We start from the raw sequence: 24,100 nt of genomic DNA on the forward strand, positions 1-24,100 counted from the left end.
AGAGATTTTGGTCATATTGGTAAACGATTTGACAATCGCGAGAGTGCGAAAGTAAAGTGAAGCGGTCTACAGGGATATCAATTATAGGTGTGTCTCTATAATAGAAATACTATTTATCGTCAGGATAATGGATTCTCTTTGAAGAGATGTTGAACTACATTTGTGGAATTCATTTTATTAGTAATTGTACCAAAGTGCAGATTTCAAAGATGTTAACTAAAAAAAGTTTAAAATTAAATTATTCAAATAAATTAATAAAAATAAAATTATAATTTACTAATTGAATAGAAAATTATGAAAATTGAAAGAATTTCAAATAACAAAAAAAACAACAATTAAAATATCAGCACTAAATGCATTTAGTGTGTAAATCGCGTACATTTTAAAATTAATACTCAATAAAAAAATAATTTTTTAATAATATATAGTTTTTGCCGCAAAAAAATAAAATTATTAATAACAAATATAATAAATTTTTTATATATTCGCTCCCAATCCATACGCATCACTAATCTCCTGTGAAAAATGTATAACACTAAAAAGGATTCAGTACTCCAGCACTCAGTTACTAACCTTGTTTAATTTAAAGATAATAAATTTAATTTAAGTTTTAGAATAAATTTGATAAAGAAAAATTTGTGACTACCGCAAATTTCACAAGAATAAGAAGTGTTCACGTTTTTTTCAGTAAATTTTTGAACAAAACTTTTCTTTTCCGAAAACTAATGTTATTAACGTTACAGAACGGTACAGAACTTCTCCGGTTTATATTGGCGAAACACTTTGTCAAATGATTTTCAGTAGCTCTTCGATTGGCCATTTTTTACCAATAATAGAGTTTTTGAGAAATCGAAACAAATAGTAGTCAGACAAATGTAGAAGGTCCGGGCTCAATTCGTTAGAGATGTGCGTATCCTGGCTTGTCATAATGAAAAACAATTCTTTTCTGTTAGCCAATTTTTATTGCTTTTACTTACTTAATTGATTAAAACGGTCGAGTTGTGGGTAGTAGAGAACAGAAATACCCGTTGCAGCATGCTGGAACCGCTCATAGTACACAGTTATAACCTAGACCGTAATATAACCTTGCTTGCTTCTTTGACTATGATCGCTTGTATTAGATATATTCGTATTAAATCAATTTTTGATATGGTTCTAGTTCATTACGTTTCAACAATATCACATTTCACTGATGACAATTCGGTCATTCAAATTTCTTTGCGTGAATTCATGTGTGGCTTTCCCTAGCCACCTCAATTTAAAGAATTCCAAACGGTACATAGTTTATGTTAAGTACCTCTGCTATCTCTTGATAACTTCCACGTTGGTTTTTATCTATCAGTTGGGAAACTTTATAGGCTTTCTTATTGACTAGACGACCAGGGTGAAGAACATTTTGGCATCGATATTTTCGAAACCGAATTGAGCAAACCACTCCTAGGGCCAGAGTTTTTGTAGTCATAAAGCATCGCATAAGGTATTCAGATATTTGAGGAGAGACAGCCTTAACAAAAAAATGTCACCCATCAAACACGTTTTCGTGATTTTCTCAGATTAGTGTTGCCAGGTATCAACATCATCTAGTGATAAAAAAAACTGCGGATACTTACCAATGTCACCATATTCATTTTAACTACTACACTTAAAATAATTTAATACATACTTGAATATTGCAACTGTACTTCAATCCTTTTTATACAAAACAATGAATACTATATATAATTTATTTTTAGAATGAAATTACTAAGTACAGCTGTCGTTTTGGCAGCATGCTTATGCTTAGCGCTCAGTGCACCTGCGAATGACTTGGACGTGCCAACACCTTTTGCAGAGGGTGACACAAATTATCGTCTCTCTGAGGACATCTCACCAGTACAGTATAATATTTCAATACGACCATATCTTTTGGAAAGTGATGGAGATAAACGTTTCAAATTCGATGGCGAAGTCTATATTGAGATTTTGACGAATAAAGCAACTACAACTATAGAATTACACACCAAAAATTTAACAATTTCAGAAAAGCAGTATTGGATGAAAGGAGCTACAACTCAGACAAATTTGCCAAATGGTGTACTTAACGATGCAACCGATATAATCAAATACACATTAACCACAACATTGCCAGCAAAAAGTACTGTCATTTTGCACTTTAAATATACCGGATTAATGCAAGAAGATATGTACGGTTTCTATCGCAGTTCCTATAATGACAGCAGCAATACCGTAAAGTTCGTATTAAATAAAACTGTTTAAAACATTAATAAAATGTACTTATACATACTTGTATATTAATTCTAGATGGATTGGCTCAACACAATTCCAAACGAATCATGCTAGACGCGCTTTTCCATCATTCGATGAACCAAAATTTAAAGCCACTTTCAATGTGAATATCACACGTCACAAAAGCTATAAATCTGCCAGTAACACAGAAGCAACTAATTATGTAGTTAATGGGTAATGTCTTTCTTTGGAGTTCATATTAATAGATTTTTAATTTATTTCATGCAATTTACAATATTACAGCGATTACGTCACAGATATTTACAGCACTACTCCAAACATGTCTACTTATCTGTTGGCTTTTCTAGTATCCGATTTTGCTGAACGTACTGATGGTCAGTTTGGTGTGCTCGCTCGTCCAGATTATTACGCACAAACTGAGTATAGCTTTAATGTTGGCCGAAAAATATTGAAAGAATTAGACACATACTTAGCCTATCCTTACTACAGCATGGGCAATGCCAAAATGCAGATGGTAGCCGTACCCGATTTTTCGGCTGGTGCTATGGAAAATTGGGGTTTACTAACTTATAGAGAACGTTCTTTATTAGTGCAGAATGGCTCAACTCCACTGAGTTCACAGCAAGCTATTGCAGCAGTTATAGCACATGAACAAGCACATATGTGGTTCGGAGATCTCGTTACATGTAATTGGTGGAGTTGGACTTGGTTAAATGAAGGCTTTGCACGTTACTTCCAATACTTTGGCACAGCAATGGTAAGTATTTCAAGTGTAATGCAATCATAGATATTCTATTGAAACCATTTTCAAAAAAGGTTGAGACTGAATTAGAATTGGAGAAACAATTCATTGTTGATCAAATTCAAGCTGTTATGCAAATGGACTCCACATATAATACCAATCCAATGAGTGATCTCAATACCAATACACCTTCTGATCTTAGTCGGATGTTTAACAGTATTTCGTACAATAAAGGCGCATCATTCATTCGTATGGTCAAGCACGTCATGGGCGAAGCCAAATTCCAAAAATCATTGCAAGAATACCTTAAGAAATAGTAAGTTCCTTAATACATATAGATACCTTTACAGTTGTTTATATACATGTATTCCTTTTTTAAATTTTCAGCCAGTTTCTAACTACTGTTCCTGACAATCTGTTTGATTTCTGGAAAGCTAATTTTAACACAAACTTCCTTACTTACGCTGATGGCCTATTTTCCAATTTCACTACTCAAGTGGGTTATCCACTAGTGTACGTTGATGTTGCGAATGATGGTTCTAGTTTTGTATTATCACAGAAACGCTTTCTTTTAAAGGATAATGATGGCTCAGATAAAGACCTGCAATACACCGTACCAATATCTTACACCACCAGCAACGAGAAAAATTTTACCGACACCGATCCAAAATTTTTCATTGTGCCAAAAGAAAATAAAACGCAGTCTCTAGGTAAAGCTTCTTCTTGGATCATATTGAATGTACAGCAAACGGGTTATTACCGTGTTAATTATTCCACAAATGCCTGGAAGAATTTAGGCACAGCGCTTAAAAAAAGTAACTTTGATGGCATACATGAAATGAATCGTGCGCAAATAGTAGACGATTTGTTTAACTTGGCACGTGCCGGCATTCAGAACTATGAATTAACTTTGGAAATTATGGATTACTTAGCTTCCGAAACACACTACTTGCCATGGACAGCAGCTTTCAATGGTTACAATTACTTATCAATACGTCTTGGAACCGATACAAAAGATTTCAGCATTTATTTACGAAATTTAATGGAAAAGGCATACAATAAATTGGGCTTTTCTGATGGTTCTAATGATACTGCACTTGATATCTACACTCGTACCAAAATACTTTCTTGGTCTTGTAGATACGGTAACGATGACTGCACATCAAAAGCCGAAGGGTATTTTAAAAACATGCTTTTTAATGGAAGATCAGTACCAGCTAACATTCGTAGTGTGGTTTACTGCTCCGCTGTGCGCGAAGATAGCGAGAGTTATTATTCTTTCTTATACAAAATGTATAGAACTGCAACTGTTGCCACTGAGGAAACACTTATTCTAAATGCCTTGGGTTGTGTTAAGAGTGAAAAATTCCGGAAAACACATTTCAATAACATCTTAACGGATGAAGTGCGTCGTCAAGACAAATCCAGTGCATTATCTAGCTTGTACACCGAAAATAATGAGAATGTAGAACCTATGTTCGATTTAGTGACCGCTAATTATGAGGAAGTACAAAAAGCGTAAGTTTGATTGGTATAAATATCCAAATAAATTTTATATATTAATGATTGTTTCGTTTTAGTATGGGTGGATATTCGGCATGCGCTACTGTTATCGCCAACATAGCATCACGTTTCACCACAGAGGCACAAAAGAAGAAACTGGAGGAGTTCAACAAAAACCATGGTGCAAAATTCGGCGCAGCGGTTTCCACGCTTAATAATGCAGAAAAAACCGTTGCTGAGAACTTGGAATGGTCCGCAAGTAAATTAGCTATATTCAAGGAACACCTTTCGAAGCGTGTTGGAGACGGTGCTGCCCAACAAAACGTTTACACAGTATTCACTTTAGTTTTAATAGCTGTCGTGGCAATTTTGTTCCATTAAGAAAACTGTAGTCACATACTCATTGTTCTGATATAAGCAAAGTGTTGGGTTTTTGTACTTATGTATTAACACGAGTATGAGAGCAAGTATTTATGAAACCATAATATTTAATATAAATAAAACCAAATAAAATTAAATTTAAAATCTTACACCTTTTATTAACAGAAATTATAAGAATGTTTTTATTCCACTATAAAATAATTTACTGACCTAATGAGTGCCCTAACAATCTAATTAGCAAAATGGTCTTACAAAAATTGGACTACAGAAAAAAGAAGATTTCCACAGCATTGTGAAAACTTCATCCCAGTTATCAGGGTAGATAGGAGAAAAAATAGACTTAGTACTTAGCGAACTAGATTTATCGAAGCCAGAAAGCAAGAGCGTACATTAGGGAAATTGGGTTATACAGAAGGGGTTAGGGTTAGAGCAGAAGAGCGCGGACGAGGTTAGCACTATTAAAATATCTCTAACCGCTTTATAGTTTTGATACAAAATGTGAGACCTTTATTAGATTATTTTTATACTTATACATTACATCAAAAAATATAGTAGTCTTTCTCCAGAGATATATGCATGTCCAGCTAAAACTTTAATATCAATATTTTCTCAAAGATTATAATTTTGATTTAAAGTACATTTTAAAAACTTTTCTTTTTGAAATATAAGGATAATACCACAAAACCATTTATATATAATAAATATTAGCAATCTTTTTTTGTAATTAGAGAGCGAGATCACATTTCAACTAATAGGAAACCACACTAGAATTTAATAACTGAGTAGATAAATATTTTCGACTTTCAAAATGTATAACTAATACTTAATCTTATCGAGAACATGATTTTTCAAATTTATGTAGCCTACACACTTTTGGGTAAACTCATTTCAGTCTTTCTCCGATTACTTAGCCATGCGGACGCGAACGATACTGCATATTGCGTTGCTATTGTTGATAATCTGCATCTGTCATAGATTAGCCCAAGCGCAAATAAATTATCGTTTAAGTAATGATATTATACCAGAGGCGTATAATATTACAATAAAACCGTATCTGTTGGTCGAAGACGAAGAAAACTTATTTAAATATGAAGGTGAAATACAAATAAAATTGCATGCGATCGTGTCTGAAGTGCGGGAAATCACATTGCATAAAGGCATTGGAGTTATTTTAACGGCTGCTGCTTTTTACGACAGTACCAATAAAAAAATCTATTTAAATATAGAAAGTTTCGTTTTTGATCAAGTAACCGATAAATTGACAATTAGACTTGATAATGCTCTAACCGTAAATGCTGCAGTAACGCTTCATTTTGAATTCAATGGTAAAATCAGAACCAATCTGACGGGATTATATCGCACGAAATATATAGATGAGAATGAAAATCTGAAGTGAGTGTTCTAGTAACTAAATCTGACTATATATTTGCTGTATGCAAAATGTTTTCAATCGCATATATATGATTCATATTTTCGGTATATATATATATATAAATAATTATATATATATAAATATATTTTATATATTTTTTTTTGTTTGACAGTAGGTGGAAGCATCGAAAGCCACTGTGTGAGACTTGAACCCACTAAACCACCTCTTAATGAATGGAGAAGTTTTCTACAGCATTGTAAAAACTTCATCCCAGTAATCAGGGGAGAGCTAGATTTAACTAAGCCAGAAAGCAAGGGTGTACATTAGGGAAACTAGGTTATAGGAATGGAGTGTGGTTAGAGCAAATGAGCGGGGGTGAGGTTAGCGGTAAACTTTGTGACTGGAGTCACGGAAGCGGCGACTATATAGGGGGATGGAGTGTAGGTTACGGTCTCACACACCGAAGTATATATACATTATATTGGTTTAGTGTTCATAGAAATGTCAATAATCGTATATAATCTTATATAGTATGGATATTAATAGGGGCACAATATACCCGATGGTCGCAGTGACATGTACCCTAACAATAATAATGCATTTTTATAATATAAAAAACTGTGTGTTAATATAGATATGATTTCGTAATATTCTTTCTCGATTCAATAAGCTTGCATAAACGCTTCTTATATTTAGAATGTGTACTCAGAAACTTCTTATAAGTAATAATTAACATATCTAGATTTTACAAATAACTATTCATTATTTTTCTATACTTTTATAGATGGATTGCTGCAACACAAATGTACACTATAAACGCCAGAACTGTATTTCCATGTTTTGATGAACCAGCACTGAAAGCCAAATTTCGAATGCAAATAAGCCGTCCCAAGGAATTCAACTCTGTTTTCAACACTAGACTCATTAAAACCGAAGTTGATGGGTATGCATCACTACTTCTAGTACTCATTTATTAATCTTAATTAAATATGTATTTTCAGTGAAAATCGATATATGGATTACTTTGAGGAAACACCACTCATGTCGACTTACTTAGTGGCATTTATTGTATCTGATTTTGTTACAACCGGCAATACGGATTTTTCGATTATTACACGTTCAGCGTACAAAAATTACACCGGTTTCAGCTTTGAAGTAGGATTGAAAGCTGTTGCTGCATATGACAATTTCACACAATTGCCCTATAAGGATCTTGGAAATACGATTTTACAAAATGCGGGTAGCCCAGATCTTCCTTACAATGCAATGGAAAATTGGGGTCTTGTAATTTATAAGTGAGTGTTGGCCAGTAAAACATTCTTCTTTTTTTATATATCTTCCCATTATAATTTCATATCAGGGAATCCGTTTTGGTCAATGAGCCAGGTTACACTGATGGTTGGGCAAATAAGCAATACACTTTGACGGTTTTAGTACATGAAATCGCTCACATGTGGTTCGGTAATAGCGTTACCTTTGCTTGGTGGAGTTATTTTTGGTTGAATGAAGGATTCGCACGTTACTATCAGTATTTTATGGCACATGAGGTAATTTATTTCATTATATTAGATAACTAAGACTTTATCAGAAAAATTGGAATAAATTGTGTGTTTCTCCTTGTAGTTATACCCAGAATATCAATTGGATCAGCAGTTTGTGATAAATCAAATGCATTTTATTTTTGGCATTGACGCTGTAAATACAACCCAACCACTGACTATCCCTGAGGGCAGTGTCCAATCTCCTTCAGAAATTGAAAATACATTTAGTATTATTGCTTATGCAAAAGGTGCGTCCATAATTAGAATGATACGTAATTTAATGGGTTCAGATAACTTTGACAATGCGATACGACAATATTTAAAAGAAAAGTGAGTAAATTTTTAATTATTGTCACTATCATAGAGATAACATTTGTAGTTTGGAATGAACCACGGTATAAGTGGTCATTATCAATACCATAAATTATGTAGAATTAATCAGCTAATGATTTGTTTTGTGGCATATCTATTCCTATACTTTTAGTTGGTTCAGAAGTGTATGTAGTAGTGAGATTCATCAGAAATTACACCGTTCATTAAATTGTATATGATGTGATTCAATTTAAGAAAATTTGAAAAAATATATTCAAATTAAAAGAAGGTGTTAGTTTTGACTTTGGGGGGTATGCAGATCTGAGGTCAACTATTCCTCAGTCAATTATTGCTCAATAATCCAGTAAAGGCGTAGAAAAGAGTTATGAAAAAACCTCGCAGTTAAAAAAGAGTAAAAGTAAGCTCTTATCTATTAGATCTGTAACTTATCAAGTAAATTATCGGAATGTAGACAAATAAACAGACTGTCATTGATAAATCCTTATGTGGTCATACGATTAATTGTGTATTCAACGTTTTATTGAGTTATAGATATTTTTCTATTATAAACATAATAATACAATTTAAATAAAATAATATAAAAAGTATAAGAAAAGTTAAATAAATCAAAAAAGTGATCTTCCTTGTTTTCTGCTTCCGTTCAGTTTGCACTCTCCAACCAAATGCTCCAAGATTTCTGACATCAGTAAATAATTGACATAATTTACATATTCATTGGACAGCATTCGATAGTTTTTCCAGCTTGAAGATGTTAGTTCTCTAAGTAATCAATGGAATTATTAAATCTATTTGATGTGCCCATAATTCAAAGGGTTTAATCCTCTAGTTGTTAAGTGTTTTAATATCGTACGTTCCGATTGAGCTATGTTGTCCGAAAAGTATAATTGAACTTTATACAAATAAATTTACATGTAAATTTATATATATGAAGTACACATATTATTATAAATATGAAATTTAAAAAAGTTTCTTAAGTTATTAATTTCTACTTACAGTCATTTGAAAAATGTTCGACCACAAGATCTGTTCACTCGGCTTAAGGCACATTGGCCGACAGACCAAGTTCTCAACCTAGATAACTTTTTCTACGATTGGACTGAGAAAGTGGGGTATCCATACGTATTCGTACGCTTAGATAATAATGGAAGTGACGTTTATATAGAACAACACCGTTTCTTATTCGATCCCATAGAAGGAAGTAATCCAAACCTTTATTACACAATACCTATAACCTTCACAACTGATAAACAAAAAAATTTTAATGATTTAAAACCGAAGTTTTATATGGACAATTCCGGAATCAGTGCTTCGCGAAGTCTGGAGGATAATGCTGAGTGGATTATTTTCAATTTACAGCAATCTAACTACTACCGTGTGCTCTATGAAGAGAAAATACTAATCAACATCAGAAAAGCACTACTTCAGAAAAATCATAGTGACATTCCCGTCATCAATCGTGCACAACTGGTGGATGATTTGTTTAATTTTGCACGTAACGGATCAGTTAGCTATGATAGAGTCATTCAGTTCATGGAATATTTGGCATTTGAAACAGAATATTTACCTTGGTATGCTGCCTTCTCCGGATTTGAGCATGTAGCAAAGCGGTTACCATTGAAGAGACAAAAAGATTTTGGTGACTTTTTAAAAGAAATTACGGAAGCAGTTTATAAAAAATTAGGCTTTGTGAATAAAGATAATACCATACTTGATGTTTATAACCGTAACAAGGTAATAAATTGGGTATGCAAGTATGGAATTGAAGATTGTAACAAGATAGCACAAGCTCAATTTGATAATGTCATCAATACAAATGTGAAGCCTTCAGCCGATTTTCGAGAAACACTCTATTGCAGTGCCGTACGAAGCTCTTCTTATAGGTATTATGAAACTTTATTTAATTGGTTTACAGCTGAAAACGTGACTACTGAAAAAGAGTTACTGGCACGTTCACAAGGTTGTACACGACTTCACTATAAAGCACATTTCGAACGAATTATGAAGCGTGCCATACCAGGTGATTACAGAGTCATGACTCTAAAATCTTTATATGGAGAAAATCCAGAAAATGTAGAACCTGTTTTTGATCTTATGCTCTATGATATTGAAGAGTTATCCAAAACGTAAGTTTGTTATAATTTTACTTATTAATTCATATCCCGGAATTCTTTTCGATTACTTTACAGACTTGGAGGGTGGCCCGTTGTAGCGGATGTTATTAGTGATATAGCAGACTATTTTACTACTATAGAACAACAAAGGAAATTGGAGACTTTTGTTAAGAACAAAGGAGAACTTTTCGGAACTTCAAAAGTTACTTTAGATAGAGCTGTAAACAAAGTTGCTAGTAACTTGCTATGGACCGAAAATAATTTCGGTGTACTCTACACTTATTTCGATGAAAGAGATAATGCTGGGATAAATCAACAGATATCGATGTTAGTTATTTGCCTTAGTGTTCTACTAAATTTCTTCCGATAATAAAGATATTATTTATTAAGAAATTTGTTTAAGAGAACACAATTTTTTAATAAAAACTTCTGAACGTACATACAAAGGTATATTATTTACAATACAATATATTATAATAAGCGGTGGCGTATAAGAAGAGTAGGCTTTTGGCTAAGATCTCTCCATTAAGTATTTTTAATAATTTACCACTTAATATTATGGATTTTTTCAATTAAATGTTTTATTTGAACTTTGATTTAAATCTCTAAAACTGCCTTTTCAAAGGATTCTAAGTGTACGCTTGTGTCAACAACCCATTACGCCTAATAATAAGATTTTCCATTTCCCCAACAACACAAATCACAGCGTGTTGGCTACTTTTCCAAAGCGACTAATGCAACACTTATGTTGGCAATTATTTAAGTACTTGGACGAATATCCAACAAAATATATTGTAACATATTTCATATTAAAAACAAGACGAAACTAATATAAATCTATTAGCAAATAAATTATCACATTACTTGAACAAGGCTTCCTCTGGTCACAAGTATACTTGGCATATGTCAAGTATAAAAAGGCTTGGTCTTAGTGAAAAAATCTTCCAATTCCACAAGAGTCAGCTGTCGACCAGGTTGTGTTTGCTAGTTGGGTGACTAGAGATGTTGCAGAAATTAGTGCCCAATACGAGAGATAGAAGCATAACCGTCTGCTTTCTTATATACATCGGTACTTATTATTTTATATAATTTTTTTATTAAAAAAATGGAATCTATTCATTTTATACAAGATACTGCATTAAAATGTACAATATTTAATTGAAACGTTCTTAGCCTTTTGAATGAGTAACAGTATTTTCTGGAAAAAAAATTTACGCATAATATCAACATAGTCTTCCCTTCTTCCACTGTTCTTTATTTGCTTTTACGTTTTCGATTGTTATCGTTCATAATTAAAAAAATTCACCGATCTTTTATAGTCCATATTTATATATTATCCATACATAGTTTTATAGATGTATAGTTGATAAAATCCATTGAAAGTGTTAATACAGTATTTCCTAACTCTTTTCAAGCTCCCTCTAGTTCTTCGTAACTCCCAACAGGGGTTTCCTTTCGATGCTACGTTTCTTTTCAATGTTGGCTTCTAAAATATATCTGGGAATATAAAAATATCGATGGAATGTTGCAATATTGGTGTAATATAGTTAGTAAAGAATAATAGTAATCTCCAAGAGTTGCATTCTGATAATTATTTAGAGTAGACATGGAAAGAAATGAAAAAATATTTATACTCATTTCTAATATTTAAATTATATATATGTATATATTTAAATAAAGTCGTTAAAGGAATTACGTGTAGAAAAGAAAATAGAAAAAGCTACTCCAGCAGTGTCTTAAGTTTATTTAGGTATATACCTAAATTATATAAAAATTATAGTAATAAATTTTTAATATTATATGCGATTGTGTTATATGCTGCTTAAAAGACACAAAAATAAAGAACGAGAAGAACATGACTGAGCTACATTGACTTTCAATACGTGATAGTTGTAAGAAGTTGGATCAGTTAACATAACACTTCCAACGGTGGCGAATTCGAACAAGCGGATTATGCAGAAGTTGCTAAGATGAAGTGGAGGTAGAATCTATCAACCATTTCCTTTGTCTCTGTCTAAGACTTAAGACAAGACGACTTCAATGTCTCGGGGATCGCTTTTTCACAATGGGCAATATATGCCTCCGAGTGGAAGTACTGACAACGGTCAGCACGCGATTTCCGAACCTAACTTAACATAACACTTTTTGATATATATTTTATTATATATTTATATATTTCCATTTTTTTATATATTATTCTTTATAAGACTCAAATCACTTTTCGTTTATCCTTTCTTTCAATTAAGAACCCTTAAATAACCTTTGCAAATTAATTGTATTGTGAACAACAATTTCAAGAACATATACGAAATTTCGTCATGGCACTTGTAGAAGTGTGCATCTACCCAGATAGTTATATTGAAAGATTATTATTATCTTGAATAAGTGGATGTGTGTCCTTTATAAAATGATATTAAATTGCTTCTATAAATCTGTATGCCAATCGCCATTAATTGGTGGCTTCACCGCAAGGCAATCAATATAAATTATAACGCTTGAATCTTAAGAAACTGTGGTTCTCATGGCAACATATTGCTCTTATGAGTAATAACATCTCAAAAAATTACATGATAAAACTAGTTTCATGAAAAATATGTTATTTTTAAAAAAATAAATATATATAAATATTTATAAAAAAATTGATTAGCTCTCACGTGTTACAAAATTTGTAAAGCAGCCATAGTTAAAGATCTTTTATTAAAAAATAAAATCTATTTTCTATGAGTGTAACATCAGAAAATAATGAAAGCATTCCCTCTATCAGGGGAATAACTACTTAACTCTCTAAAGAAAATTGCTTAGTAACATGAAATATATAGAAAACATTGCATCGGTTCTATTGACCTAGTAACACTCAACCGTACTTTTTTTTGCGTACATATCATACGATATGCTAGTACACATTATTAAATCGTTTAATTTCATTTATAAACACAACGAGACGGTAAAGTACAGAAACAAGAGCAAGGGAAACCCGTGCAAGAGCAAGGGAAACCCGTGTGAATTCCAATATACAAAGCATATTCATAAAATAATAAAATGATAAATAAATTATAATTTTTTGTTAAGTTTTTTGGGAGTGGCGCCAATGTCTTGTAGTTAATCAATGCTAATTCTTATCTTTTACCAAAGATTATGTGTTTTACTAATAACGTATTCGGAACATATCAATAACACTTCACCAGTTAATGTATTGTTTATTGGTACTTAAACTATATCTAAGCATGCAACTATAGCGTTTATACGAGATTGATAAGTTCGTTTAAGTCTTATCGCAGTAACTGGTCGAAAACGCGTTCACTCGTTAAGTTCAAAATTTGAACTGACGAAGTTGAAGGAACTTAATTTCGCTTACTTTTACGTGAATAAATTTTAGTATATCGCAGACCGCTTAGCCATGCGGACGCTAACACTAACGCCAACGATACTACATATTGCGTTTCTAACGCTGATAAGCACCATATGTTTCAGATTGGGCCAAGCACAAGTTAATTATCGTTTAAGTAATGACATTATACCAGAAGCGTATAATATTACAATAAAACCCTATCTCCTGATCGAAGACAGACCAAAGCAATTTACTTATGAAGGCGAAATTCAAATAAAATTGCATGCGATCGTGTCTGACGTGCGGGAAATCACGTTACATAAAGACATTGGAGTTATTTTAACGGCTGCTGCTTTTTACGACAATACCAATAAAAAAATCAATTTAGATATAGAAAGTTTCGTTTTTGATCAAGTGACCGATAAATTGACAATTAGACTTGATAATGCTCTAACCGTAAATGCTGCAGTAACGCTTCATTTCGAATTTAATGGTAAAATCGGAACCAGTCTAACAGGATTATTCTACACCAGTTACCTGAATGAAGATGAAATGATTAGGTGAGTAATCTAGAAATTAATCCACACGAAAGCTTGAACTATATATAATAAATGTTACGTATTGATATATATAATTACATTTCATACATACACTCATTTAAAAAGTAGATCACAGTTTAACAATTAGATCCCATAAACTTTTGCCTACCATAGATTATAATGGTTCATAACTAATTGTTCTAAAAACATATACAAATTATTGTTCTGTGCTATTATAGATGGGTTGGTCTAACACAAATGCAACGTTTAAATGCCCGAACTGTATTTCCATGTTTTGATGAACCAGCACTGAAAGCCAAATTTCGAATGCAAATAAGCCGTCCCAAGGAATACAACTCTGTCTTCAACACTAGACTCATCAAAACCGAAGCTGATGGGTATGCACCACTACTTCTAGTACTCATTTATTAATCTTATATAACATAAATACATATTTTCAGTGAAAATCGATATATGGATTACTTTGAGGAAACACCACTCATGTCGACTTACTTAGTGGCATTTATTGTATCTGATTTTGTTACAAGTGGCAATACGGATTTTTCGATTATTACGCGTCCTGAATACAAAGGATACACTAACTTTAGCAACGAAGTGGGTGTAAAGGCTTTAGCTGCATATGACAAGTTAACACAACTGCCCTACAAGAGTCTTGGAAACACAATTTTGCAAAATGCGGGCAGTCCAGCTTTCCCTCACAATGGTATGGAAAATTGGGGTCTTATAATTTACAAGTACGTTTACAAGTTTAATTAAATTATATATATTTACTTATGCTACAAATATACCTATATACTAATTTAATCAATATATCATATTAGAGAATCCGTTTTGGTCAATGAACCAGGTTACACTGATGGTTGGGCGAACAAACAATACACGTTAACAATTCTAACACATGAAATTGCTCACATGTGGTTCGGTAACAGCGTTACCTTTGCTTGGTGGAGTTATTTCTGGTTAAATGAAGCATTCGCACGTTACTATCAGTATTTTATGGCACACGAGGTAATTAGATTTATTATACCTAGATAACTAAAACTTTAGCAAGAAGATTGGAACTAACTTGCATGTGTCTCCGTCTAGTTATATCCGGAATATCAATTGGATCAGCAGTTCGTGGTAAATCAAATGCACCTTATATTCGGTACCGATGCAGTGAATACAACTCAACCAATGACTAGCCCTGAGAACAGTGTACAAACTCCTTCAGAAATTGCCAATAAATTTAGTTCTATAGCTTATGCTAAAGGTGCGTGTATAATTAGAATGATACGTAATTTAATGGGTTCTGATAATTTTGACAATGCGATACGACAATACTTAAAAGAAAAGTGAGTAAAGCTTGAATTCTAGTAATTATCATGAAATATATGTTTATGGTTTGGATTGCACTACGGTGCAGGTGGTCATTATCATTGCCATAAATTATGCGATATTGATTAGATATTGATTTGTTTTATCTATGGTATTCCTTCACTTTGAGTTGTTTCAGATGTGAATTGATAAGTTATAACCAATTTAAATTTTATAGTGGAGTAAATAGTATATGGAATGACTAGATATAGAAAAGATCATATACTGGAAAAATTTGTAGTCAATATAAACAAAAATCGAGCTATCGCAATAAATAGTTAATAGAAATTTTTATTTACTGATATGCATTAAAATCTTGAGCGAATTTAAGTAGATATATGAATTGTAGTACATTCACCATTGATAAAATAACTCTTCTAAAGCAAAACTTCTAATAATTACTAATTACAATTGTAACTATTTATTGATTATTAAAAAATATACCTAAGCATTCTTAAAAAAAACTTCTCTTTTAAATGCATTTGCAGAACTTTGGATAATATGTACTCTGGATATAATGTAGTCTGCAATAATGTTATAACTATTAAAAAAGCTCTATAAGGGTATTCACTATTACTAGTAAAGTGTTTGGTGATCAAATAACGTTCTAAAAACGCAGCGCGGCAATAATAAAACCTATTCCGATTAACACAATGCAATCTTACTACTCGTACGTTATTGAAGACTTTAATACGTTTGTGCTAGACTTTTACTGCATATTCTCTGAAAATTAGTTTTTTCTCAACTATTTGTTAGGGCCATGTTATATAGAGGGACTCGGACACGACAAAGTTGTCTCTTTCAGGCTATGCCGAAAATGCATGTTATGCAGATGTGGCACTGTGACCTTCGGGTCTATTGGGCCCCCTTCTAGGTTTAAAATAGGTCTCTAACTCCTATTGCGTCAATAAAATTTAGTATAGAACACACTCTACAGAGTTTTATTGAATCTACCGTAAGAATATACATTTCCAGAAGCCTATTCCGTATGTGCATTAGCGTAGGGCATTCTAACAGTACATGTGTGGTCGACTCATGGTCATCCTCTTCACAGAATCTACAGTTTGCATCCGCATGTATACCCAGTCTCGTAAGGTGGTATTAATTGAAATATAAAATTTAGTGTTATGTGATGGGACAAAATTTTATTTTATAAAATACGATACAATCAAGTGTGGTCACTGTTTAGAGTTACTGATTTCACTCTTACTGATTACAAAGCTCATTACTCGTTACTGGTAATAGTGAACATCCTTTTTATATTTCGAATGGTTAATTATTTTGAGATGCAGTTGCAGCGTACTAATAGAAAATGAGAGACAGAATGACATATCAAAAAAGTAAAGATAATACCTACCTTTTAAGAAATAATCAGTTTGTAAGAAGTATTTAAATTTAATAAAGTATTATAATCTCTACACGATATTAACTTATAACCTTTATCTCTAATTACCATAAAATGTTTAAAAACTAGTACTCCACATATAACAAATATAAATAAATAATAATATATATCATATATAGCATCATGTAATATAATAATTAATAATATGTAATCAACATATATAATATTATAAATATACCTATATATATTTCATTGTAACAAAGTGATGTGTCTTTTATTAACATATAAAATATTTGTAAAAAACTATAAAGAAATTTTTAATATTTGTTTTAAAAATCATTTAAATTTTATTAAAATTCTATTTTCAGTCATTTGAAAAGTGTACAGCCACAAGATCTGTTCACTCAGCTCAAGGCACATTGGCCGACAGACCAACTTCCACAAGTAAATTTAAATAAGTTTTTCTACGATTGGACTGAGAAAGTAGGCTATCCTTACATATTCGTACGCTTTGAATATAACGGAGATAGCATTTATATAGAACAACACCGTTTCTTATTCGATCCCATAGAAGGAAGCAATCCAAACCTTTATTACACAATACCTATAACCTTCACTACTGATAAACAAAAAAATTTTAATGACTTAAAACCGAAATTTTATATGGACAATTCCGGAATCAGCTTTTTGCAACAGCTTGAGGAGAATGCTGAGTGGATTATTTTCAATTTACAGCAATCTAACTACTACCGGGTGCTCTATGATGAGAAAATACTGACCAATATCAGAAAAGCACTTCTTCAGAAAAATCATAGTGACATTCCTGTCATCAATCGTGCACAACTTGTGGATGATTTGTTTAATTTTGCACGTAACGGATCAGTTAGTTATAATAGAGTCTTTGAGTTCGTGGAATATTTGGCATTTGAAACAGAATATTTACCTTGGTATGCTGCCTTCTCCGGATTTGAGCATGTAACAAAGCGGTTACCATTGAAGAGACAAAAAGATTTTGGTGACTTTTTGGAAAAAATCGCGAAAGCAGTTTACGAAAAATTGTACTTTGAGAATAATAATGATACTGTACTTGATGTTTATAATCGTAACAAGGTGATAAATTGGGTATGCAAATATAGAATAAGCGATTGCAACGAGAAAGCGCAACAAGTATTAAATAACGTATATTCTACAAAAATCAAGCCTTCACCTGATTTCAGAGAGACCCTCTACTGTAATGCCATACGCAATGGTATTTTCATGATGTATTCAACTGTACATGATTTTTTTAAAAGTGAAGTTGTAATTACTGAAAAAGAGTTATTGGCTCGTGCGTTAGGATGTACACGACACCATTATGAAGTACATTTTGCCCATATATTACTCGACATAATACCAACTCATTACAAAGTCATGTCTTTAAAACCTTTGTATAGAGAAAATCCAGAAAATGTAGGACCCGTTTTTAATCTCATAACAGAAAATATTGAAAAGTTATCTGAAGCGTAAGTATATACAACTATACTTTTTCAATTATACATTGAATTGTAAATTATCTTACAGACTTGGAGAATGGTCAGATGCGGCTAATATAGTTAATGATATAGCAGACTACTTGACTACCAAAGATCAACAAACACAATTGGAAACTTTTGTTAAGGAGAAAGGAGAACTTTTTGGAACTTCAAAAGCTACTTTAGATAGAGCAGTAATCAAAGTTTCCAACAATTTAGTGTGGGCCGAGAATAATCTCGGTACACTGTACACTTATTTCGACAAAGGAAATAGTGCTACAATAAATCAAATGACGGCAACCTTAATTTTTTGCCTCAGTATTTTTTATTATTTTGTGCGATAAAAATATTAATATTAGTATTTCATTAAATGAATAAAATTATTAATAAAAAAGTCTATATAAGTATATGTTATAAGTAAAAGAGTGTGTTGTATGCTGGAAGGAGTAGTTTATATAAGTACTAGGCTTTCAGATTTAAGCTCCCACTAAAATATTTCAAATCATTAATTACTATAAATAATGGATTTTTCTTAATTAAATGTTTTATATAAGCTTTGATTTAGTTTTTAAAAACTGCAAATTCAAAGGATTCTTATGCTATATGATTTGAAATATGCATTTGACTATGCATTTGACACACCAGTCAATTATAATGATTGGTGTGTCAAATGCGTTTTCATCACATGACAAGAATGTGAATATGACATCATATGACGTTATACTGACAATATTTGACATTAAAAATGACATAGTGAAAATGAGGCATTAGTACACGCTTGTGTCAACAACCCATTACGCCTTATCATAAGATTTTCCATTTCCATAACAACACAAATCACAGCGTGTTGGCTACTTTTCCAAAGCGACTAATGCAACACTTATGTTGCCAATTATTTAAGTACTTGGACGAATATCCAACAAAATATATTGCAACATATTTCATATTAAGAACAAGACGAAACTAATATAAATCTATTAGCAAATAAATTATCACATTACTTGAACAAGGCTTCCTCTGGTCACAAGTATACTTGGCATATGTCAAGTATAAAAAGGCTTGGTCTTAGTGAAAAAATCTTCCAATTCTACAAGAGTCAGCTGTCGACCAGGTTGTGTTTGCTAGTTGGGTGACTAGAGATGTTGCAGAAATTAGTGCCCAACACGAGAGATAGAAGCATAATTGTCATACTCCTTATATACTGCTTGAGTTTATTGTTATCAAGACTGGATCCCGTTAGTACGGAAAATGCGCTTGTATCCTCCGATAATGGTATGTATTGAAAACAATTAATTATTATTTATAGTTATAAGTAATGTGACAATTGTGTGTGTATTTGCAATGCTAGATATTTCACATATTGGTGATGATTGCCAAGTCACCCCAGTGATACATGTGCTGCAATATCCCGGTTGTGTGCCGAAACCGATACCCTCATTTGCATGTGTGGGGCGTTGTGCAAGTTATATACAGGTCACTTCCTACAGTTAATTCTTAATTTTGTTTATTATGTATTGTATGTTTATTATATACGTATAGGTATCGGGTAGCAAAATTTGGCAAATGGAGCGTTCGTGCATGTGCTGTCAGGAGTCTGGAGAGCGAGAAGCAGCTGTGTCACTATTTTGTCCAAAAGCCAAGCATGGAGAACGTAAATTTAAAAAAGTACTCACAAAAGCACCTTTAGAATGTATGTGTCGTCCATGTACATCAATTGAGGAATCTGGTATTATACCACAAGAAATAGCGGGATACTCAGATGAGGGTCCATTAAACAATCATTTTAGACGTATAGCATTGCAGTAAATGCGTACAAGTTGTGTGTGTATGTGTGTGTATATACATTTTATTTTGAAACGATATTAAATAATGTATTAAATTCATTACAGTAAATAAAATATCTTTGATACTTGCAAAAGTGTTTAGAATGCTTAACAATATTTGAAGAAAACAACAGAAAAAAATTATAGTTACTATATGGCAGGACACAATTTCTTTGCAATAGAGGTTTCTACATGCCTAACTAACAGTCAAAACTTAAGTTTTAGTATTGACTTAAGTCATTAATATTTCTGGCTTAAATCATATTTAAGTGAAGCATTTAAATTTTAAGTTTAATGAAAAAAAATTAATTGTTAAATTAATTTGGAATATTGACGTTAATATTACTTATTAAATAATCTCAAAGGAATAACTGCAACAAAGAAGATTACTAAAATGTTGGTACTAAAATGCTGTTTAACTTTCTTAGGTCGTGTGCGAGTTAGGCTAAGTTTCGTTCTAAATAAGGGAAATTCTAAGTTGTGCCGATAATGTAGTGATGTGTCGTTACGTGTTAATAAATGGCTAAATGTGTGCAATGCAAAAAATCCCAAAAAATCTCCCATTTGGTTTAGCATCAACTTAGCCTAACTCGCACACGTCCTTAAAATTAGTTGTTATTTGACATTTAATTTTGTTTTAACATTATTATTATTGCTATGTTGCAATGAATAAATGTAAATGAGTGGAGTGCAAAAATTCCCTAGGAAATTTCAATTTACTTCACCTCAATTTACTCGAACTCGCACACGGCCTAAATAATAATTTCTATAAAACGTCACAATTAATTTTAAGTCTTTTCCTACAGTTTGTTGAACTAAAAGGGATAAATTTAAAAAGCAAAGTCGCAACACTGTTCACCGTTTTTTTGACGTTCTCTTTTACTACCAACAGATGTTGCTCAGAAATGAATTTGTTCACTGCTGTCGTAAACAAATGTGTGTACCAGAGAATATCTTTTATAATAATAAAATGTTTTTTGGTGTGCATTGTGCTCTACTAGAAAGAGAGCACAATGAAGAGAAAATTAAATAAAAATAACAATTTATTGAATTTGTTTGCTTTTGGATTCTCATTCATTTGTGAATCGCTGAAGAAGTCAGATGTTTGGTGTTTTTGTGTGTTTATCATTTTCATTTTGTTTACTTCGGTGACTGAAATTTATTTATGCTCATTTATCAATGAAAATTATAAACAAATTAAATAAAATTTATAGTATAAAATAAAGTGAAGTAAAGTAAAAAACTGTATACATTAAAATAAATATATAAAAATATTTTAAAACCCTAAAAGTACATAACATGCCGCACAATCCGGTTAAGCTGCAAAATAAATGTAATAAGTGGTGCAAAAATTAAAAATAAATTTTAAATAAAAAAGTAAACAAAATACAATAAACTTAGTGCAAGGAAAGAAATCTTGTTAATAAAAATGTAAAAATAAAATAAATATTATAATGAAAGTGATTGCCAGCAGCAATAAAACCATTATCAGTGGTTGTTAAAGCGCAAAGTATAGCAACAACAACAAAAGCAGGCAACAACCACCACCGCTGGCACCAACTCCTCCACTATTCACTCCCCATTATTCAGTCCACCTATTTGCTATTTGTTTCCTTGTGCGCTGTCAAGCTCAATTTATTTTAGCCAAAAATAGCTGAAATTTTGTCAAATTTGTGTCGTTGAAGTTCGCAATTAAAATGCAGTACACGTAACTGCTGAAGTGTCTTAATATGAATGAGAAAAAAAATGAAATATGAAATACAAAAAATAATAATTAAACATAATATTTTGTATTAAATTGCTACAATAAAATTAAATAATATTAATAAATACATAAATAATATGAAAGGGAAAATGTGCTCATATTTTCAACGGCGCCAAACACAACAGACATCACGACCCACCTATGTTGCTTGCCCCGCTTACCGAGCCAGCAGTAAATGCAGCTTACACATTTGGCCACCACGTTCATTGTATGGTTTGTTGTTGTTATCACTATTTGTGCTACCACACACAGCACATGTAGGAGCGCACAATTGTCAACATCACCACCCAAAGGCGCACGAGGTGAGTTCTGAGTAATCATCAACAGAAACAAGAAAATAGAAAGAAAAATAAAAAGAAAAGGAAACAAAAACGTAAATGGCAGGCATCCTTTCTTTCTTTCTATTATTTTTATGAATGGAAGCCCCAATGCCCATTTCTGATTGCGAAGCCAAAGTTTGCGAATTCTGTTGCTTTTCTATCCAATTGGAAATATTTATTTGTTTATATATTGTTTTCGTTTTTTTTTTTGTGTTTATCAATTAATTGCCTTTTTCTTTAGTTAAGTTGGTATTTTTTTAAGCTGAAATACAATAAAAAAAACCCTTTAACCGAAGTACGGAAATATATTTTAGTAGATTTCATTTATGGATATGCAAATTGACTGACATTTACCATAAATGTCATGTTATAGGGCGGTTTTGTAATTATTATTCTTATCTTTCTTGGTTATCCTTATAACACAAATATAGAGTAAACATTTTATATATTTTCAAACTATTGTGGCCGTGTGCGATTTCGAGTAAATTAAGGTAAATTAAATTGAAATGTCCTAGCGATTTTTTGCACTATATACACTAGGCTGTGTGCGAGTTCGAGTAAATTGAGGTAAAGTACTTATTTACACTTGCACTTATTTACACTTATTTATTATTTTTAGTTAAAAGTTTTTAAATTTATTTATTTATTTATTAAATATCTTATAAAATTTTCACAATGGTAATATTTAATTTACCTAATTTACACTACTCAAAATTCTGGTAAATACAAACATTAGTTGCCATACCGTAATAATATACTATTTCTCTCAATTTACCATCAATTTACTCGAACTCGCACACACGGCGTGTATATACAATATAATGGATAAAATTTTTATTAGAAAATTATATGATTCAACAAATTTTTACTTTCCAAATGTTTTTAAAGATTTTTTCTACGCGAAATGCTTTTTCTTATTTACCATTGTTTTAATGGTACTTGTACTTACCCTTCTTCCTCTTCTTAACATTTTTTCATTGTTGCTCTTTCTTATTGTTGGCTTTCCTGTTGTTGTAATGTAGAGGTCTATGTATGCGGTAGTGTGAATGAAAGTAAAAATAAATTCCCTTAGAACAAAAAACCTCTCTGCCTTCTCAATGTACCGGTACTTGTATGCACAAATGCACAAAGTAAATATCAAATTTATTTAACAGCGCTATTTATTTTAATATATTACATAAATTAAATCTGCAATCTATTAATAATATGAAAAAATAATAACTTCTTGAGTACATATAATATTTATTAACTTATTTAAAACGTTTTACTTCTGAGTAAATTGATTTATACTACTTAAAAGTGCTGGGAATTTTCGGTGACATTTTTTTAACTACCTCATTTTCCTTGACGTACTTCATGCCTTGCATCTAAATCTGTGAAATCTAATGTGCTCCAAATTAAAATTTTCCATCGAATGATAATATGATAGTAGTGCTGATGAGGGGTACTATTATGTTATTTACAAGCACTAAATAAAGGTATAGGTAAGAAGCAGAAAATACTATATAAGAAGGTGATATGTAACTGCTTTTAGTATTAGTAAGTCATTAATATAGATATGATGGTGCAAGTGCATATTATTTAAGATTGTTCTTTGTAAGCCATTATTATAAAAGCCATTGTTAAAAGTTGTTAATTTGAATGGTTTTGTAAAGTAAACTAGACTTATATTATGTTCAGACACAAGATAGATGCACAGCTCATCTTTGTGCTTTACAAAGGCCCATTGTGACATTATAGTTTTCAGGGGTGCCTTAGCTGTTTCGGGGGGCATATTTTTTAACTAGGAAAAACTTTGTTATTTTAATGAAACGGGCAATATCCTTAATTCTTTTAGATATACATATAGATATAGATATAGA

The 24,100-nt window shown here is 31.8% G+C and overlaps 4 protein-coding genes across 5 annotated transcripts; all 4 read left to right on the plus strand.

Moving 5' to 3' along the window:
- On the plus strand, positions 1 to 5,024 carry LOC119677753 (membrane alanyl aminopeptidase). 2 transcript variants are annotated; one of them, XM_038089236.1, is made up of 7 exons: positions 1 to 87; positions 1,734 to 2,231; positions 2,302 to 2,460; positions 2,530 to 3,004; positions 3,064 to 3,305; positions 3,377 to 4,507; positions 4,570 to 4,873. In XM_038089236.1, the coding sequence occupies exons 2-7, from the start codon at positions 1,735 to 1,737 to the stop codon at positions 4,871 to 4,873; spliced, it is 2,808 nt and encodes a 935-aa protein (XP_037945164.1). In that variant the 5' UTR covers positions 1 to 87; position 1,734. The 2 variants fall into 2 exon arrangements, with proteins under 2 accessions (XP_037945164.1, XP_037945165.1); XM_038089237.1 differs by lacking the exon at positions 1 to 87 and having other exon boundaries at positions 1,735 to 2,231; positions 4,570 to 5,024.
- Positions 5,025 to 5,781: 757 nt separating this feature from the next.
- LOC119676727 (membrane alanyl aminopeptidase-like) lies at positions 5,782 to 10,600 on the plus strand. Its single transcript, XM_038087982.1, has 7 exons — positions 5,782 to 6,265; positions 7,030 to 7,188; positions 7,247 to 7,540; positions 7,606 to 7,792; positions 7,869 to 8,116; positions 9,115 to 10,242; positions 10,306 to 10,600. Exons 1-7 carry the CDS (start codon positions 5,787 to 5,789, stop codon positions 10,598 to 10,600), a joined length of 2,790 nt encoding a protein of 929 aa, XP_037943910.1. The 5' UTR covers positions 5,782 to 5,786.
- Positions 10,601 to 13,623: 3,023 nt separating this feature from the next.
- Positions 13,624 to 18,683, plus strand: LOC119677754 (membrane alanyl aminopeptidase-like). Its single transcript, XM_038089238.1, has 7 exons — positions 13,624 to 14,118; positions 14,337 to 14,495; positions 14,559 to 14,852; positions 14,940 to 15,126; positions 15,205 to 15,452; positions 17,188 to 18,321; positions 18,380 to 18,683. Exons 1-7 carry the CDS (start codon positions 13,628 to 13,630, stop codon positions 18,672 to 18,674), a joined length of 2,808 nt encoding a protein of 935 aa, XP_037945166.1. The 5' UTR covers positions 13,624 to 13,627; the 3' UTR covers positions 18,675 to 18,683.
- Positions 18,684 to 19,456: 773 nt separating this feature from the next.
- Positions 19,457 to 20,136, plus strand: LOC119684989 (bursicon-like). The gene is made up of 3 exons (XM_038099155.1): positions 19,457 to 19,602; positions 19,679 to 19,803; positions 19,870 to 20,136. Exons 1-3 carry the CDS (start codon positions 19,470 to 19,472, stop codon positions 20,134 to 20,136), a joined length of 525 nt encoding a protein of 174 aa, XP_037955083.1. The 5' UTR covers positions 19,457 to 19,469.
- Positions 20,137 to 24,100: the final 3,964 nt, after the last annotated feature.

Source organism: Teleopsis dalmanni, chromosome 2, assembly GCF_002237135.1.
Source record: "Teleopsis dalmanni isolate 2A chromosome 2, ASM223713v2, whole genome shotgun sequence".
Classification (NCBI taxonomy): domain Eukaryota; kingdom Metazoa; phylum Arthropoda; class Insecta; order Diptera; family Diopsidae; genus Teleopsis; species Teleopsis dalmanni.